This window comes from Solea senegalensis, linkage group LG4 (genome assembly GCF_019176455.1).
Source record: "Solea senegalensis isolate Sse05_10M linkage group LG4, IFAPA_SoseM_1, whole genome shotgun sequence".
In the NCBI taxonomy this organism is placed as follows: domain Eukaryota; kingdom Metazoa; phylum Chordata; class Actinopteri; order Pleuronectiformes; family Soleidae; genus Solea; species Solea senegalensis.
The window spans coordinates 2,916,178-2,936,767 of NC_058024.1; the positions used below are offsets into that span (position 1 = coordinate 2,916,178).

The 20,590-nt window shown below is 40.6% G+C and overlaps 1 protein-coding gene across 2 annotated transcripts; it reads right to left on the reverse strand.

Annotated features, from left to right (window-relative positions):
• On the reverse strand, positions 1-20,374 carry klhdc8a (kelch domain containing 8A). 2 transcript variants are annotated; one of them, XM_044024994.1, is made up of 7 exons: positions 20,162-20,374; positions 17,285-17,449; positions 16,975-17,193; positions 7,692-7,793; positions 6,875-7,023; positions 2,804-2,974; positions 1-852 (listed from the first exon to the last, which is right to left on the reverse strand). In XM_044024994.1, exons 1-6 carry the CDS (start codon positions 20,343-20,345, stop codon positions 2,921-2,923), a joined length of 873 nt encoding a protein of 290 aa, XP_043880929.1. In that variant the 5' UTR covers positions 20,346-20,374; the 3' UTR covers positions 1-852; positions 2,804-2,920. The 2 variants fall into 2 exon arrangements, with proteins under 2 accessions (XP_043880929.1, XP_043880930.1); XM_044024995.1 differs by having other exon boundaries at positions 17,285-17,963; positions 20,162-20,219.
• Positions 20,375-20,590: the final 216 nt, after the last annotated feature.

Sequence of the window (20,590 nt, forward strand, 5' to 3'; positions counted from 1 at the left end):
CAAAATCCAGCTCTCATTTATTCTGTTGAATATGACTCACATTGCAAGTATCACATGTTATAATAGGATGTAACAGAGGAACAAAGAGATATTGACACAATGAAAACATTCCACATCTTATTGATCTTATTGAAGAGTTTGTTGCCTATAACAGATAAACATATTATAATATGATAATAGCGTTTAAACCTGTGAGTCACAAAACAACCAGACAACTAAATTACACAGCACATGTCGCACAAATGAAACTCTAAAAGCAGAGATTTGTATTGCTTCAGAAATAACATGGAATAAATGTGAGTCCTCTTATGCATGTTCTGATGTGTTTTACTGTATTTCATTAGTCTGCTTAAGTAAAAACAAGTTTCTAAAATATGGAAAAAGAAACATACCAATTATTTTATCAAATCATTTGGGTCACAAACATCACTAGGCCCTGTGAGTGAGTTTGACCTGTTTTCAATGTCCCTTGAATGACCTGTGATTACTGAACTGTTTTTGTCTGCGTCAGATTCTGCTTTACGTACAATCATTTATTTAAAGAGACGGTCATATGCTTTGAAAACTACGGTGGATGACCATCTTAATGATAATAGGTATTTCTACTCCACAGTTGTTTCACTCACTTTAATCGTGGCAGCCACGTTTCCTGTCTTCACTTCCTCATCCGCCTCCTATTGTTGTTCTCTGGGTGTGAAATACACAGCAGCACTTTCTTGTTTTCAGCGTCGACGGGTGCATCTTGTGTTGTGATACGTTAAAGTGTGTGAATGACTTCAACCTGTAATCGTGGATTTCTTTACCCTGCTTTTGTGAAACAGCCCAGTAGCAAACGTCATGTGGTCATTTCACCTGTGTGGTAAAAATGACACGGCACAGCAGAGTGACAGTGACAGCATTACACTAGAAATTATTCATATTCAAACTTTCACTCCGTGCTGATTACTTTATTGCAACTGATGGAGACGCGACTGCAGCATGGATGTATATGGATGGACATACACAGTGCCCTCTTATAGTATATGGAACAGTGAAGCCAATTCCTCTACTTTGGCCATAGACTGAAAACATCAAAAGATGAATATGAGACAAAAGATTGTTCAAACACTAAATAGCACTGAATGTCTACGCTCACATTCAGATTGGGCAGGAGGGGTTTTGCATGTGCAGACTGCATTTAGAAGTGGAACCAACATGAAAACCACAGAGCTGTCTATGGGTGAAAAACAAGAGAGAAGATGGGAAATCAATCAGAGCCATTGCTCAAACATTGGCCACAGCCAGTACAAGCATTTGGAACATCCTGAAGAAGAAAGAAACCACTAGTGTCCAGCAGGTAGACCAAGGACAACATCAGAAACACTGTGAGAGCTGTAAAGAAAGAGCCTAAAACAACTGTTAGTGACACCAGCAACAACCTCCAGAGGGCAGGAGCGAAGCTATCACAATGTATTGTTCAAAGAAGAATTCATGGACAAACGTACATAGGCTGCACCAGAAGATGCAAACCACTCATTAGCAAGAAGAACAGGAAGTTTTATGGACTGATGAGACAAAGATTAACTTTTACCAAAGTGATGGAAAGACTAAAGTTTGGGGAAAGAATTGATCTGCTCATGATTGGAGGTCATGTCATGACGGCTTCTTCTGGGATGGGCTCATTAATCTTCACTGATGATGTAACACATGAACTCAGAGGTCTACAGAAACATTTTGTCTGCCAATGTAAAGATGATGGGGAGATCCTTCATCATGCAGCAAGATAACGAGCCCAAACACACACAGGAGTTCATCAGACTGTCCAAGTCAATCTCCACACTCCACTTCAACCCTATAGAGCTGCATTTGACCTGCTGAAGAGGGGACTGAAGGGAGGAAACCCCCAAAACAAACAACAACTGAACGTCTGGAAGAGCATCACAGCAGAAGAATGCACAGGTTTGGTGATGTCAGTGAGTCATAGGCTTGATGCAGTTATTGAAGTCAAAGGATTTGCAATTACATGTTAAGTCTTATTCACTTTAATCCTTTTGAAGTCTATCGGTTCCAATACTTTTGCTGACATTAAAAATGGGTTGGTTCAAACAAAAAGTGCCATCTTCTATGTTGTGTATCACATCCAGATGTAAATACCTGCAAGTAAAAGCTGAAATGTTCATCTTTTGATGTCAAACCCAAATGTTTTCAGTCTGTGACAAAAATAAAGGAATTGGCCTCACTGTTCCTATACTAGAGGAGGAAATTCATTCATTTTTGTAGAACATCAAACATGCTGGGAAATGTAAGATTATTTAAACTGATGGAATCAATGAAATTAAATAAACTTTTAGTGGTTTGATTTTTTTTATATTCTGTCTGAAATTCACTGCAATATTCACTTTTTTAGCATATTTCAGATTCCAGAAAGAAAGATTTCACAACACATTGGCATTCACAGGTCAAGGGCATACTGCACTTTTTATGGACCTGCATAAAGACACAAAGCCATGAGGAAATGAGGCTACATTAGAAATCACACTATCTACGTACTGTATGCTAAGTTCTTAGCAAGCTGCACACGAATGAAGACACTAAACCATACAGGAAATGCATATATATGCTGTAAAAGTCTTCTATTCAGTCTCTGTCCACATGCTGAACACGACAGCTACACAATGTGCTCATCTCCAGGTCTGCACTACAACGTACAACGTCACAAAGTGTCAGGACACATGGGTTTGGTGTAAAGAGAGAGCCAGCTCCTCCACAGTGTGCTTCCATGTGGGCGTCAGTGTCGGTCAAGCCCAGCAGGGGGCAGTATTACCTGTTACACCGTCTTTCACTTAGACTCCATCTCCCTCAGTGTGGTCAGTGCTGTGTACACATTCGACTTTGCACAGTCTGATTCAGGAGGATCGTGCAGAGGATCAGTGAACATGATTTACAGACACTCTTCTTCTTTGACGTAGAGGATCTCATGTGCTGAACTGGGAACCTGAAGTAGACAAAACAAGACTTATATAAGTGGAGAACGTTACTTTGGATAAATGTAGAGCAATTAAAGGGAAACTAAACCCCCTCTTCTCGGGCTAACTCCACCCAATGCCAAGAAGTGGGCTGAGAACTGAGTAAGGGACAGGAGGAGGGAGGGTGAGTGGGCAGTGCAGGGGGTGTGGTCAGGTAGTGAAATCTGACACTGTGCTGTAGCTGTGTGAGGTTCTCGAGCCTCTCAAAAACCTTGATAAAAAGGGGGAGGAGTCTCTGGACTGATGTAAACTGGAAACTGGATCAACAAATAACACTCACTGGATTTGACCTGAAAAAGTTACACTTAAACGTCGCCTCTATCAGAGGTGTCAAACTGGGGGCCCATGGGCCACATGTGGCTGGCCAATCAATCGCATATCATGTTAGAGTGAAAACATGGCCCACGACTTCCTCTTCCTCTAAACACAGTGTGTGCCATGACACTAACCATCGAGGGCGATTGTGAGAAGTTAGTTTTAACATTACTCAAAGAGTTAAATGGACTATTTTACGGTAAATAAAACACCGATTCATTGTGATGGATGATCACAATAGAACAATGTGCAGCAGCAGGGTCTGTAAATTGACTCCATGGCTCCCGACAGTGAAGCTGTGAACAATGTGAAAAGCTCTGAGGTGTGTGCGTCCATATATACACAGTCATGTTCTCTTAAAAGGAGGTGAGACACAATCTTATTGATTTAAAGAAAGACAAAGAGCCAAGTCCCACATCACCACACCTGGGTTGTAGTTTGAACACCAGGATGCTTATGCACCACTGCCACTGGAAAGAAGTAGTTTACTGCTAGAAGTAGTTTTCTACTTCTCTGTCACTATACAAACTGAATACAAATGTAATTGAATATCTGCTCTGAAAGTTTCAAACACAATCATTTCTCCTGTAGCTCCTCCAGGAATAAGGTGGATACAGGACATTCTGAATGCAGCATACAGAGCAGAGTCGAGAGTTTCTGACAGCAACAGTTCAACAAATGACTCACAACTAGAACAAATATCAGGCGTACTTGACGTAAGCAAATACGGTTTGAGGAGGGTTGTTCAGAAGAGCTGTTCCATATTATTACTTTTTTTGTTGTTATAAAAACAATAAAGAGGCTCCTCTGTCTTTTTTCATACATTCATTTTTTTCTTTTTTTATCTTATGTTATTAATATTATACTGCAGTAATTGTTCATTGTGACTTTGAAAAATGATTAAACAAACAATATACATATATATACACGTATATATATATGTAAAAAGTAGTGACCGTTGGACAGGCTTCCAAAACAGAGGTAACAAAACAAAGAGAAGGCACCTTTATCTCACTGTTGAAACAAATTCAACTGACTGAATAATAATGCATATCACTATATTAACTAATGAGCAACCACACAGAACTCCTAACACATTCAAATTCAGTCTCTGTCAGTGGGCTGAAGATTTTCCACAAGGGGGAGCTGTTGAGCTATTGACTGGCAGTAAGGAGCTGGGTGCTGTGTGGTGAGCTGTTGCTTCCTGTGTCACACTACCTGTAAATACTGAAGCTACATTCTGATGTTGCTGTTGTGACCGGTTTGAACTGGACCCGACAGCCCTCGCATACAGAATCAACACACTCACAATGGGACTGCGGTTGTCATGTATCAACTATTAAAGCTGCTGCATAGAATATGTGTAAATATCTCATTCCCATCTATGTTACAGGATATGACAAGGTTACAAATGTATGTGGCTCACGTTTTCCAAACAGCTTTTCGTTCAGAATCAGGTTTAATGCCAGATAACGCTTACACAATAGTAGGAATTTGTTGTGGTCAGTGGTGCACACATGGGATAACAACAGAGTGAATATAATTTAAAAGTCAATGCTCTTGTGAATTGCTTCTTACGATATGCAACATTCATACAAATATTACTAAATATCCTATGTAAAGATTTGTTGTTACCGGGCCACTGGTCCAGCAGGTGCATTTAAGCACCATAGGAAACTCCAGACCGTGTGTTTATGACTCACCAGTCATATAGACCATATAGTCACGTGACCGGTGCGGGATTCAACATGTCAGAGTTCACCGTCACATAATCCACAGAGATCGACCGATGTATCACAAAACCCGACTGTGCTCGTTTTTAAACATTATTATTAGCTTTGCTTCATTTTACTCCAGAGAGTCACTGAACTTTTACTAAGATCCTGGAGGGAAACAAATGGACGCAATCTGGCTTTGTGACAAACATTCAAACCTAAGTTTTTGACGGCTGAAGACTTTTGTTGAAGTGTCGCATTAGCATAGCATTAGCATTAGCAAATCCACAATGTAGAGCGCTATGAGCTGTGAAAGGACTCTGTATTAACTCAGAGCTCGTCCTTCTCCTCCTGGACTCTGTGAGGTCCAGGGACCAGCAGGGGTCTATGAGCATGCACACATCGTGTCAGTGTCTAACACAACAACACTTCCCTTTAATGAGACTACATGAGTCTTTATTAATCTTACATGAGGCCACCAGGCTCCTCGTGTAATGCACACCTGACATGCAGCTTTCTCTTTATCAGCCGCTCGCGACTTTCAGAGTGCAGATTATTATTGAACAATCTAATTTCCTTCATCTAAGATGAGAATGAATGGGTTGAAAGTCTACCCGACACATTTCTGGCTCATACTTCCCCTAACACAACGATTGCTGGTAATCCATAGTAATAAACTCTGTAGATTTGCTTTGATTCCAGCTAAAATTGTTTTCTAATACCCAGTCTCACTTAAATTAAGGATTAGCAGTAGAAGATTATTCTTTTTTTACTCAAAAAAGTAAAGTTGGAGAAGGACAAGTGATATAAAATGCACATTTCACTTAAATAAAATAATAAAATTATGATACATAATAAAAACTATTATGTGTAAAAAACAAACAAAACAAAAAAAACCTCAAAAGAATGAACGATCAGATCACATTTTGAAGTTGTTAGTGGTCATTTCTGCAGTTTCCAGGGGCGGATCTACAGGGGGGCAAAGAGAGAAACTGCATTTAGATTTTAAAAAAAGTTTTGAATCCAAAGTGTCGCTGTTTCAGGGGCTTAGGGTTCAGTGACAGTTCTACTGTATGTGATCAATATCACAGCAATGAGGCTGCACAATTAAACCACCTTAGATCCTCACTGTCACACTGAGAAGAAGTTTTTTTCCCTGCACTTATTTTGAGGAACCTTTGTTTCACTTAAGTCTAAATATTATCTTTGCTTTCTTCAAAGGGTTAATGATACAATAAATAGTTTTAAGGGTTTTTGTGTGAGACGATAAAAGACGAACCTGAGGAGGGCCTTTTAGTATTTCCCTTTGAGTTTTACCACACTTAGCAGCTTCTGTAGCCAGATGCTGCGGCATCAGCATCAGCTACTGTCAATGGTTTGACAGCAATTGCTAACAACAAACAGGATGCATATTCACCTAAACCTGTTTCTGTGTGGACGGTCCCTTCATTGACCGTAGGTGTGTGTTGTTTGTCTCTACCCTTCTTTCCACTAGTGCGGCTCGCCTCACCACTGTATGGTTATTATGTGTTTCCACCAGCGATAGTACCAAGGTTCCAAGTGAGCTGAGATGATACTACTACTACTGATACTGATAGCCCACGCTGAGTAGGTACTATTTTGTCATAGAAAACCAACCTAAACCACGCCAAGGCCTTTTCTCTCCTCTCCTCACTTCAGCAACATCTGCTGGTGAGGGAAAAGACGACAACAAAGATGGACCATTGTTATGACGTCTCCAGATAAAAGGGTCACAGTGTTCAGTGCTTCAAATCCACTCTAATATCATTATGTTCACACTTTTTGGAGCCTTTACTTATCAACTCAGTCGTTCTGTACCTGGTTGACTCCGCCCACCACCAAGAGGCGGTCTCGAATGACAATGGAGGAGGCAGAGCAGCGAGGGAAGTTCATGGGAGCCAATCTCTCCCACTTCTTCCTCTGAGGATGAAAAGCGTCCACTGTGTCCAGAGCCGAGGGCTCGTGACCTGAAGGACGCACACACAGTGAACACATCCAATATCACATTGTGATCCTCACTCACACTTTTTCTGTCAATGTCATGTGATTCATCCATCAGATTATTCATATAATAAAAACTGCAGCCATCTTATAAATGTATTTATTCATATATTAACACCAAAGTAGTAATGACAATAAAACGTGTTATCAAGTACAGTCAAACAAACATTTCCAGTGAGGTGAAGTGGTTTCCACTTAATATATGTATATATATATATATACACACACACACACTATATATATATATGTATATATATATGTGTATATATACGTATATATATATGAAAAGTATGAATATATCAGGGATGCATGTAACCATATTCTCTTACTCGTCTACCCTGACCTAATAAAATCCCCAGCCACTTTTTTCTACAAAACTTTTATCATGATTTGATAACCTTTTCCAACTTGAAACTTGAGTTAGTGTTGCCTTGTGAATTGCTCCTTCTCCTGTACAAAAGCCCATAGAGAAAATGTGTGAAACGTTTGGTCAGCAATGACTATGTGCCAGTGCTTCATACAACCACCCCTCAAATGCTGAACTGTTCCTTTAATCAGTTCAGTGATTCTGACATGAATCATTAATATGGCGACAGCAGCAGTAGTTTTAGTGTCATGTTAATCTCGCTCTTACCAAGTCCTCCCGCGACAACCATTCGGCCGCGGAGGAACGCGGCGGCAAAGTCGGCTCTCTTTGTTTTCAGCGCCACCGTCTCCTCCGTCTTCAACCACATACCTGTAGACGGAGAAGAAGAAAAGGAAAAAGAACAAAGACAAAGAGTGAGTCAGTCTGCAAGTATGTGCAAGAACTTATAAAACAGCTCAGGTGAAGTTCAGTGGCACCACAGTCCACCTTCAGCTGGACAGGATGCTGCTGAGTGTGTTTACAGAGAGTGACCCGGCATAGACAGGTCATCCACCAGGCAGCTGCAGCACAGCAAGGACACACAAAGGTTATAAGAACCAGAGACTACACAGACAGAAAGAGGGGACAGGAAAGTAGGACTGAAGGTCAAAACCCTCCTACAGAGAGAATGAGAGGGCGTTCTTTTAGTTTTGTAACATTTGCTTGACTGAACTTTACAGAAAATAAATGTTCTTTTATAGCAGCAAGAGTTGAAGGTCATGAGTTTACTCTGAAGTTCGCACAGCAGAGATGAAATTCAGCTGGCATTCAGCCTACGAGCCACAGTTCATCAGAGAACGTGAACAACAGTGGTGTGCGAGTCGCAGTAGGTCGGCAGTGTACATGCACACACGTCCAGGCATTACGAGGGTAAAACAGATTGTACACGGACCTGCAAACAGACGTGCTTATGATGGCACAACATACCTTTGTCTTTTTGAGTTTACAAACCATAATATACCTGGGTGAGGCTGCACCAATTTAGCACAAGCCTGCATGAATGTCATGATTTAGTAATTACTTAACTACTCGCCTTAGGAATAATTATGGTTGCACCAGACCAACTTATGTAATTCTGTAGCTAGTAAAATATCATAACTAGTCACAGGAAACAATGACAACAAACTGGCTACAACACTAGCAGCCCCAGCAGAGACATATCTGTGGACAGATTTACTGTAATGTTGCATAAAATTATCATCCCGATGACCTTTGCCCGATGAATGACAGCAGTGACCTAGTGTAACGTAATATTACCTTGTATTGCAGGAGTTAATGGGGTTCAAGTAAACTTGGCCAGGGTTAGGGATAAGGTAACCCAAGTCAGGCAGCGTAGGAGGGTTGGGCATAATATTTGTCCAGCACAGAGGTCACAGTTGGGTCAGCTTATCTTAGTTTTTGGTTGATAACTTAAATATCATAACCAGCCAGTGGTCGCTGCTACTACAGTGACACGCTCACTTTCCCTTTAATGCACTGACAATGCCAACATGAAAACTGCAGCGCTGGGATTTTTCTTTTCTTTTCTACCTGTGGAAACAGCAATTGTCAGCTTCAATTCCAAAACAAAACAAACGTGCGTGGAATACATTACCGTTTTAATTTAATCTCCCTAATTATTCGACACCAACAATAAAAACTGCCCACTACAGACCTCGGCAGAGCACATAGGACTCCAGGTGATACAAAGTTTATTTGAAGGTGGAAGAAATGAACACAAACTAGTTAAAATCCCAAAGTTTTCTTTTTTTACTCTTTATTGCTGCCAACTCTTGTTTATCTGTCTGATACGCAGACCGTTGACAACCACCAAAGAGCAGTAAAGATAACTTCATTATAGGGGCGCGAGGAAGGGAGGGAGAGATGATTAGAAAGAAAACAGACAAAAGAGTTAACATGCTTTTTCTCTTTTTCCTTGTTTTTCCATTCTCTTGCCCTGCTTTGCTCTCTCTCTCTCGTTGTTTTACTATTCTCGCTTCAGTCTCTCCACTCTCTCATTTATTTTCAATCTTTTCCTTAAACAAGGGGAAAAAGACAACAAGGTCAAGAGCGATAGAAAACAAACAGGGACGTAGAGTGAAAGAAAGAGAAGTAGCCAGATGGTGAGTCTCAGTGCTGTCGTAGTTAAATTACAGAACACAGCTGCTTCACTGCTCTGCTCCGTTCTCTCCTCAGAGGAAAATCCTCTGTGTACTTTGTGTCCTGTCATCTCTCGTCAGTCTGTGAGGTTCACTTTATTAAAGTCAGGAACAGTCAATCAAACCTCATCAGACCTGGAGCAGTGAGAATAAAAGCAAGGAATTGTGGCTTCATTTTCCTTTTTAATCAGACGGCACCGATTCACGTTTTAGCCTGTTCATCTTCAGATACAGAATTCTTTTAGCTATGTCACACAAACAAGGTAACGCCTTTCAACTCTATAGACACTACAGTGGCCGACGGGGTCAAACTCGCTGCAATGACCCAAAAACACAGATTCACAAACGCTGTGTTGCGGTGATAGAAAAGAAAGACACGCACACTATGTGATCAAATCCACTATCACAATGTATTTCTCCATAAACATGGTCACAGTTTTACAAAATGCTTCACAAAAGCATCACTTTGGTCAGCGACAACATTTGAAAAAGATATCAGATGCTGAATAAAACATTTTACTCCTGAAGAAATGCCCAAATTCACTTTTATAATGAAAACAGAAAAATAAATCAACTTGACCTTTAAATGATGTCATCAAAAAAACAGAATGTCTTCAAGCAAATAATCCGACTAGAAATTACACACTGGACATTATTAAAATAATAAATGTATAGAGCATTTTTAACATAGCACAATAAATATTATCTGTTAACAATTACAATCCTTAACATAACATGTAATGCACATGAAGAGTGACACTCGTCTACAACTGTGGTAGGGCTGCTAGCAACAGGCTATGCTAAGTAGAAGTTCACTTCCACCGCAACTTAATTCCAATGTCAAACTTATCGAAACGACTAATATTTTCTACTCTGCATGTTTGTATAACATTTAAAATGCAAACCTCCAAAAAAAACCTCTGTTCTTACCTGTAAAAGCCGGTGATAGAAAAGAAAGACACGCACACGATGTGAAGCCACGCGCTACCGCTCAGGCTGAACCAGACATCAATAGTCGAAAACAGATCTGTATTTTAACCCTACTAGTTTCCAATACTTAGAGAAACAAAAGAAAGCACATAAAAATCGCACAGTGCATTCTCCTAAACATTATAGAACACACATTTTAACCACAGTTTATCTATAGAATACATTTTAACCACAGTTTCTCTATTTGATAATTATATTAACCTGTTCTTCCTGGCAGGCTGAAGTAATAGATCACTGATGATCTCTATCTGCAAATTATAATGACTCTTCATCTTATATTATGTCCTTATTAAGCAATTACTTCTAGCTTTATTTACCTTGGTAATGATTTCACTGTTTTAACTTAAGTGTTTAAGTATTGTTTTAGCTCACATTTCCAATTAAATATTTATTATACTCAATTTCTTATACGCCGTACAGCTGCACAAACGAAAACAAAAACTAATGCAACGTGAGAAACGCGCTGCAAAAGAAGAATGATCTGCAGATAGAAACAAAACACACGCAAGACAGAAATCACCAGCATATTCAAAAACAGAAGCAGGTCTGTGAGTCCAGCCGTTACAATTCTCGGGGACTACTTAAGTGTTACTTTATTAAAAGACCTTTATTAAGACATTATCCGACTGTGGTCAAGCTATCCGACACTCGTTTCTCTGTAGTCAAACTACCTGACGCTGAATTTTAGCGCCTGAATTACAAAGGGATTTAGGTAAAAAGCCATTGACATCCGGTTTTCAAAATAAAACACTCAGATCACCGTATCTGTGCAACGTTTGAAAGCACGCCTCCTCGCAGCTGTGTGTCAGAGACCTGTCTGGTAAGAAAAATCTCTCAGTGACGTAGAATTCTGGGTTAACGCGACCCCAGCCCAAAGCCCCTCCCATCTGCCCAGTCCCAGATGGGAGGGGCGTTCTTCTTCTAATAATTACTGTAAAAGTTCTCCTCACATTTCTCCTTCATTGTCATCCTAATACCTTAATCCCTCCGGATTCTTCTTCTCTCTCAAAGCTCCTCTCCTCTCCTCAGTCTCATCCTCTTCATCTTCTTCATCCTCCCCCTGTCCTCCTGATTCTTACAGTTATCTCTCTAATATTGTGAACTGCAATTATTTCGGTCTGGATAAATGTGAAATGTATTAAAGCCACTGGTGCTGTTCCTGTGTGTGATAACTCCCTCTTCTCTCCATTGTTTCACATATGGATTACCACAGTTCCATTGTGCTATAAATAAAGTGGCAATTTCACAGGGAAAACTGCTGAATGTGAGACTTATCAGGGATCAATATAAACGTGGATGCAGTTTTTCATATGAAGGAGTTTGCATGCAACTTCTGGAATATAAAGTGATTTCAATAAAGAGACTGTGAGAACCACTTGAGCTGTGAACAGTTTGGTTTCTATTAGGAATAGTACCAAAAGAACCTGCCCCAAAATGTTCCATTCTTTGGCACCTGTAAGGGCGGAGCTAGACCGGCTCCACCCACAACAGTCAGCTGATTTGGCAACAGAATATTGATCGGCGTGAATATGGAAGTTGAGACAAGCGTCCGCAGTCTATTCTCACACAAAAGCTTGACTTGCTGGACGTCCTCCATCGCCGTGTGTGGTGTCACGTTTGTCGTCGTCACGCCTGTGCTACTTTTTCTTTGTTTTCATGAAGTCTTCACAGTGACTGTAATAATATCTGCAGGTGTGCAACACTGTGGCTCAACTCCAAAGTGTTGGAGTATAAATCTCTCTCTTCACAGCGTTATTGTTCTTTATTCTTTACAAGTGTGTCAAGTCATCCCTGTACAGATTTATGGCTCAGTGTTTTGAGACTGCGCTGCGACTGCAGGTTTGATTCATGCAGTATTTGCTTTGGAGAGATTTTCCTTCTCTTTTTGCAGAATGCAGGGAAAACCCCAGCATGGTTCTACTGAGGGAAGAATAACGAGCTGGAGAGAAAAGGGAGGAAACCCAGAGAGACAGACAGAGGGGGATGATATGAGACAATCCTCTGAAGACATGGTTTTGTCCTCTGTGCGCTGGTAATTTGCTCCTCAGCTCTCCTCTGTAATTGTCCCTTATGATTAAAACTAGAAAAAGACAGTGATTTGATTGGTTCTCTGTCTTTGGCACACACACACACACACACACACACACAGCTATTCTTACAGGACACTGCATTGACTTCCATTCATTTGGACAGTCCAAAAGTGTCCAACCTTAACCGTAAACCAAACTTTAACCAGGTTTTGGTCTCGATGAGGACTACTGGTTGTAAAGTCTTTGCTTGGGATAATGAAACAATTAAATCCCAATAACATTACTTTCAACGATGACTGTAATAACATTAATAATCTGCCACAGCAATAATAATAATTATTATTATGACAATAATAATAGACAACTTCAAAGGTGCTGATTTAAATTCCTGTAAAATAAATTCAGAGATTTGTTTCTTGACACAAATATTAAAATATTGTTGTTGAAAATGAATGAAAAGACAAGACACAGTTCTGTCTGTGGGGGATGGATCATACAAATGAATATTTCAGAGTTGCAAGAAGGTGAAATCATGCGTAACTGATGAACAAAACATCCAGTGTACATGAATGCTCTTGAAAATAAAGAATCCATCCGTCTGTTGAGTATAAATTCTGTTTTCATTGCTTACTCGACTTGTGCTGGTTTTCTCGTAGCTGGTCACATATTATAGACTGTATATACTCATCTTGTATAATAATTAAAATTTGCATGAATGATTATTATAAATAAACAATTTCTTTACGTTTTTGGTGGTCAATTTCTGGACAGTTTTGCAGCGAGCGATTATTGCACAGATGTGTGTTGGACTCAAGTGTCTGTCTCATCGTTGTGTTTCCTCCACAACACAATAGTGAGGTAAATAGTATTTGTTGTTGTGATTTTAGTATTGAGGAGGTGTATGTCTGAATCCCAGAGACAGAGAAAATAGATTTCTTGAATAACTTGCCCTCTTAGGCACATCTCCATTCTTTGTGTTCTGTGTTGTACTTGTTGCAGCTTGCCAACAATCCCAGTACCACTAATCTACCGCTCTACGTCTCAGTACTTGCCGATATGGAATGGAATTGTAATAGAATATCACTGTGTGGCGGCAGATTGCATGAACGTGTGTGTGTGTGTGTGTGCAGAGATATATTGGGTGCAGTGGATAATAAAGCAATCTGTTTGTGGATCTTGTAATCGAAAGCGCTCCTCATCTCCAGCCCTCCCTCTGCAGCTCATCTCCACCAGAATTAGATTGGAGAAAGTGGGTGCGGCAGCCGTCTCCATATGTGTGGCCATGCATTAGTAAATCAGTGTGAATGCTTGAGGACACACTTTCCCACCATTATCATACATTCACATTATCACTCCCATGTTCTGCTTTATTTGGCTTTCATCCTTCTAATTCCTGAAAGTGATCATGTATCCTGCCGTCTAGAATGACTTATCGATTTCTTGCTGCGGTCCCTCCTCAGTTTGTTCACCTGTTACTCTGGGGTGTCTTTGCCAGATGAAGGGATAAGTCATCCTGCTGTGCAGAGAATTAAGAGAGGAACAAGCCTGTTTGGGAGGAAAAACATTCCTCTTCACAGTGAGGTTGACGTTAATGTCTCCTTTTATGTAAAGGTGAAGACTTAATGAAGACGGATGCTGTCAGCGGAAACACGGGAGACAAGATTTGCTCGTGCCCATAATCTGTGATCTCTTCATTAGCCAACTGTAATGTTGTAACTCCAGGGAAATGCAGTGTGGATTATCATTAGTCGTCAGGCAGATGACAGTGCATGTGCGTATGCTTCACCAACTGAAATTACCAAGTTGTATTAAGACAATTTACTTTAGTTTGAAGGACATTTTTCAGAGTGTATCTCAGCATAAAGAATGGAGAATCTGAAATGCTAGTTAGCTACAAATTTCAGTGTGTCAAAGCTTTTCCAAACATCCTAACAAGAGCGGCCAACTAGGAATGAGCTGATAATCATAGGGCTGGGTGATAGACTCCTCGATATAAAAGCAGGACATAGAATGACATTTACCGGGGTCCTTGAACGCATCTCATTAGCCACTTCTGTAAGCTCAACTGTGAGCCCTGCATTGCTTTCACTGGCAGTCAAATAGAATATTCAAATATTCAACAAATAATACCGTTAACAAATTGATTTTAGGGACTTAAAAGGCTCACCTATCTAAAATCTCAGGAATATAACCCCTGCTGCTCCATCTATTAATGAAATTATGTGGTGAAAGTACAAAACAAATGTACCAGATGATGCAGCAGTAGAGCAGGAGCGTGTGTCCCCACAGGCTAACTGCTGTTTCTCTCAGTGATTTCGCCCAGAGCTTCTTATCTTTTCCGCCAAACACAATCTGATCCCTTATCATAGAGTTTCTAAGATCCCTAAAATGACAGGACTGTGCCTTGAGCTTGAGGTCTGTGAGAAAAGGATCACACGCCTTTCCCTGGTGCTGCATACATGAGCGAAAGGTTTCATTTTTCTTCCACAGACAGCTCTCGTATAGTTCCAAGACTTCTGTGAAGGGTTCTGTCTCGGCAACAGTGAGCAGAATGGCTATTTTTCTCTCCTCTTCCCGTCTGTCTGCGCCAATAGCCGATACAGCAGAAATGGCTGTTTGAAAGCCTTCCAGTTTGCATCCACGTGTCCAGTCAGTTTCAGCATCTATCGTCTTCTGTTTCATTTCTTTCTCCCGATGACGTTAACCAGAATGTTCCTTTAGCATTTTAAATAATGCTTTGCATGTGCTCTTTATTTTGCACATGCACACCGTGACTCTCACTATCTTTTGTGCTTCTACTGCCACCTACTGATGACATGTGTATATCACATGTGTCAAACTGGTGGCCCGGGGCCCACATGTGGCCCTCCAATCGATTACATGCGGCCCATAATCATTGCTTTATTAAATGTATTACACTCAACGTGAATTTACATATATTTAAGCTGTTTTAATCACAATTATCCTCGTCAATATTTGCTAAATTTTCAATTTAATTCTCCGTTTTTGTGCATCATAAATATGTTGTTATTGTGAATCATTTTATATCAAAACAAGCAATTTTACTTTGCAATTCTGTCTAATATCATAATGAATATCTTATATTGCCCATATTGCTCACTTTTCTTTCCTCTATGTCGGCCCCCACTTGACCAGACTAGATGCTCATTGGCCCCCAGGTCGTTTGAATTTGACACTCCTGGTGTATATATTACGTTAGTTCTCAGTGCAACATGGGCCGTGACAGCCACAGAATCCGATCTATCCCTTCAACCTTCATGTGCTCATGTATGTGTGATGCCGGTTGTGAATTAGAGCTGAAACGATTAATCAAAGAATCGTTTATTAATCGATGACTAAATTATTCGACAACTATTTTCCGATTGTTTAAGCTTCTTAAATGTGAATATTTTCTTAATTTCTTTGCTCTGGATAACAAAGAAATCATTAAAAGTTAATGATTTTGGTTTGGGGACATCATCAGTTCCAGGTTTGATGAACACCCATCAACATTTTTTAAGGTTTCCTGATATTCTGAACACCAAATGATTAATTGAGAAAATAATTGAAAGTTAATCGATTATTAAAATCATCATTAGTTGCAGCTCTATTGTGAATCATGAGCTGGAATATTTCAGACTGGCCTCCACTCTTCATCCTACTAGTTTTCTTTCATGGCACAAATCCCCCAAATACTGAGCTCTTCAATTAAAACACTTTCTAACGTAACAAAACAACACCTTTATAACAAATTACAAATGTACAGTTTTAGACAGAGCTGTATATAAACAGCATTATGGATACAAACTCTCTACCTCTGGGGTGTCTTTGCCAGATGAAGGGAAAAGTCATTCTGCTGCGTAGTGGGACACAAAGTGTGCAGAGAATTAAGAGAAGAATGAGCCTGTTCCTCGTCATAGCGAGGTTGATGTTAATGTCTCCTTTGTATATAAAGGTGGAGACTTAATGAAGATGGATGCTGTCAGTGGGAACACTGGGGACAACACAGATTATACACCGATAATCTGTGTTGTCTAATTCTGTCTTGACATTTTGTCCTCACTGTTCACTGAATGTCCTGCTTTATATCCTTTTTGTATTAAGATTTCAAACTAAAAAATACTGCAGTTAAAGGCTCAGCAAGCAGCATTTTAGTACAGTTTCAGTGAAATAATATACTCTAAAATGTTCACGGTCACATTATGAGGACATAAACCAAGTCCCCATAAGGTTTTGTCCTACATTTTAAGGTAAAGTCATGTTGTATGTCTAAGATGAGGTTAGGGCTAGACCAGTAGTAGTTATGGTTAAGGTTATGTAAGTCATGTGAGCGTGTGGAGCCTGTTTCTGTACCTTGGTTGGAGTCAAACATGTTGACGTTCTTGGTGAACTTGGAGCTATGGTGTCCTCCCCCTTGACGCAGTCCTCCGAGCAGCCACAGCCTCCCAGCTGCATCCCATATCACGCCACCGTATGAACGCTTGCAAGGCATCATGGGCAGTGTAGTCCAAGAACGTGTCTCTGCGTCGTACATTTCAAAGGCCTTCACTGGTCTTTTACACTGACGGCCACCTGAAAGATGGACATGACATCTCATCAGAAAAAAAGCGTTTATTTTATCCACAACGTTCAACTATTGAGCTACAAACTGGTCTGTCAGTACCTGCCACATAGAGTTTGTTGCCCAGCAGGTGTGTGTTAGCATCGTAGCGTGGCGTCGGCATTGGAGGAAGCAGAGCCCACACGTCCTTTCGAAGGTCATACTGCTGAAGGATGCTACGAGGGAGCAGGTCGTCACCCATTCCACCCACAGCCAGAGCTCGAGCATCTACACACACACACACACACACACACAGTGCACTGTCAGTACTGTGCGCAGAGGAGATGTGGGTCAGTGACAGGAGTACGTCAAGGACCTCCTCAATCCCACTAACACGCCTTCCAATGAGGAAGCTGGGTCTGTGGGGAGTCAGGGGTCAGAGGTCAGCCCTTTGTCGATTATAAATGCAAAAACGAAAGCACAGTTTTCATTCAAATTAATGTCACACATTTTAGTTTAGTCTGAAACATTTGTGCATCGAAACTTTCCCACAAAAACAAAAGTAAGAACCCAACAACTCCTTGTGTGTGTGTGTGTGAGACCAGACCCCGCAGGTGAAAACACTTCTTCTGTTTTTTTTATCAGGCGCTAAAAATGTGCTCGGCCACAGAGCTGGACGAGAAGTGAGCTCAGGCTGAGGCAAGAGAGCGTGACAGATGCAGCAGCAGAATAAAAATGCAGAGTCCATGTCTGGCACTTCAGGATGACACCTCCAGAATAAGAATGGAGGTGGGCGAGAGTGCTAAAACAAAAGAAAGTAAAGCTTTAGTCCTCACAGAGCAGAGGAGAAAAGAGTTGCACAGAAACAATCTGCATTTTTATTAAGGATTAACGATATCAATTTTTCATCTTTTTCCCATTACACAGCCTTTATTTTAAAGTCAACCTTGATGCATCTAAATTACACAAATAAAAGTGGGAAAAGTTTTAAATAATTTTGAGGAAAGCAAAAGCTCATTACCTAAAGTTCATCATTTAATATCGGCAACATAACGGTGTCAATTCTGTGACTGATTATCCATTGAAAAAATACAATATCGTTTTAATTTGTCCCTATCGATCACTGTGACAGACAATTTGTCTCTGTTTTAGCTGCTGGGGATGAGTTTGGGAATAGGACGGCAAACAACGGCTGGAAGGATCGAAGATTGGTCAGGGAGACGGAACGCGCAGCGCGATAAAACCTTTATGTAGCCAATACGTCTGTGTTTACAGCATCTGTCTGTGTTTCCAGCAGACGCTGACAAATGCACCGCTGCACTGAAAGCAAACTCATCCATGGCTGACGAGATGCTCCCAGAACTCCCAGAGTTTATTTGTTCTTTGTGGACGGTCAGACACAATTTCATTTTATGAATTTTTTTGCCGTTTTGCAGTTTTATTTTTGTAGTACTGAGCTTTAATATTGTAAATGACAACCTACAAGAAACGGCTTTAAACTACTACGTTGCAACTGTGCACATCTGCCAGTCAATTTACAGTTTACATGCCACTGACAACTGTACCTGTCACAAGAGAAGTTAGAGGTTAACTAAGAGTGTCACAACTGTTTATAAACTAACTACAAATGCCCGTTTCATTTTGTGTGTGTCCTTTCCACGGTCCTCAAATGAGGTGTCAATAAGACTTACACCAGCAGAGGACCCACAAAAACCAATGTATTAGCATAGTTAGCTAGAAGAGGAAACTCAAGAACAGTCAGGAACAAATCCGGCTCTAAGCTGCACCTGCACCTGCACCAGGGCAACCACTACAGCCGCAACTTGGGTGGAAGACTGCTGCTCCTAGTGGACCACTACTTTTCAAATGCAGTTGACAAACAGAGCTGCACACCCGTCACTATGGGCGGGCCATAGGGGGCCGGGCCCGCCCCCAAAAAATCATAGTAGCTAAATAAATGACTTGACAAATACGAATGTTGCATTCTTTGTCATTAAAACATTACAAATATGTGAGATGTTCTGATGTTGTAGGCAGGGGTTAATTTGTGTCGGACCTACCTGGTACCTCTCATATAGAAAAAAATAATAATATATTTTAAAAAGTTGTTTATTAACATTTAACGTCATTTGAGATTTAGATCTGTTGACGTACTGAAAAGCTAAGGGCGGGGACATCACTACAGATAATTTTTTACTTCACTTGAGTTGGCAAAAACAAAACAAGCCAAGAAAACCAGCCTGGTTTCAGAAGAGATTCCCCCCATACGTAAGGACGCAAATGACGCTGTTCACCACACAGGTGCTGAAAAGTAACAACACATCACTCAGTGTCTACCAGGGCAAAACAAATGCAGATGACCAGTGGCAGTGTTCTGTAATATCCTCGACCTGGCTGCAGTAAATGCCTCAGTTCTTTATAAAAACTGCGTTCTGTCCACATGAGCAAAAGCCCGACACGTCGCGGTGTGCGAGCCCCGACAGGAGCGGCAGGAGATGGAGAAGAGAAAGCAGTGAAATGCTTTGATATACATATGTCAATGCATTTATTAATTAATGAAACAGTTTTAAGTTTAAAGAAATAACTAATTTCTATTGACTTATAAATGAAAAAAAAGTAAAAGGGGCTTTTATATGTAGTTTCATGAGCGGATTCAATTTCTCTATAGAGAAAAAGCAGGAGAAACTGTATAACAGTATTGGTCAACCCTGTGTTTAAGTGGCTTTTTCTTGTGTTTGTACCTTTTCACTAATTTGACCAAGTACTTTAAAACAAATATGAGACAAATAACAAATAACAGCTATTTCATTATAATAAACTGTGCCTTTTGGTCTCATTATGGCCAGCTTAGCACATTACACCACACTGTTGTGACACTGGAGGTCTGTATTCTACAGTATGGTACAGTATTAGCATAGAATATAATATTAGTATACGCATCTGGGACACAACTTATAATCTCTGATTTCCATGTTACAAATATAATGATACGATTCTTACCTTTGACAATGATGGACACACCCATGAGGGCCTCCCGCAGTGCACTCCTCCTCCTCCACCTCCCTTCATCTATGTTGTATAGCTCCACCACCTTCACAGGGCTCTGGTCCTCACCCACTCCTCCCACGACAAGGATCTGCTTTCCAAGAACTGCCACAGCAGCCCCAGCACGAGGGGTGGGCATCGGGGCCAAACTTATCCAGCGGTCCTCCTGCAGGAAACAGAGAGTAAAGGTTGTATCCTCTCTTACAGATGATGATGCACTCAATGACACTACGGTGACTTCACATGTCAGAGGATTTCTGTCTTAGATTATAGGTTATAGTTTGTTTGTTTTTTTATGAAGCAAGCAGGTTAGCTTTCAGCTTGAATTGTTATTGCTGACGTTGGTCCCAGTGTCGTAAATAAATCATGACACTGTGCAATAGT

Excerpts from the sequence above, each read along its gene's own strand:
- klhdc8a (XM_044024994.1), bottom strand. The coding sequence starts at position 20,345 with ATGCCCACCCCTCGTGCTGGGGCTGCTGTGGCAGTTCTTGGAAAGCAG. Across the intron at positions 17,450-20,161 it reads TGTGTCCATCATTGTCAAAG|ATGCTCGAGCTCTGGCTGTG; the intron begins GTAAGAATCGTA and ends GTGTGTGTGTAG. Across the intron at positions 2,975-6,874 it reads TGGTGGGCGGAGTCAACCAG|GTTCCCAGTTCAGCACATGA; the intron begins GTACAGAACGAC and ends TGTCTACTTCAG.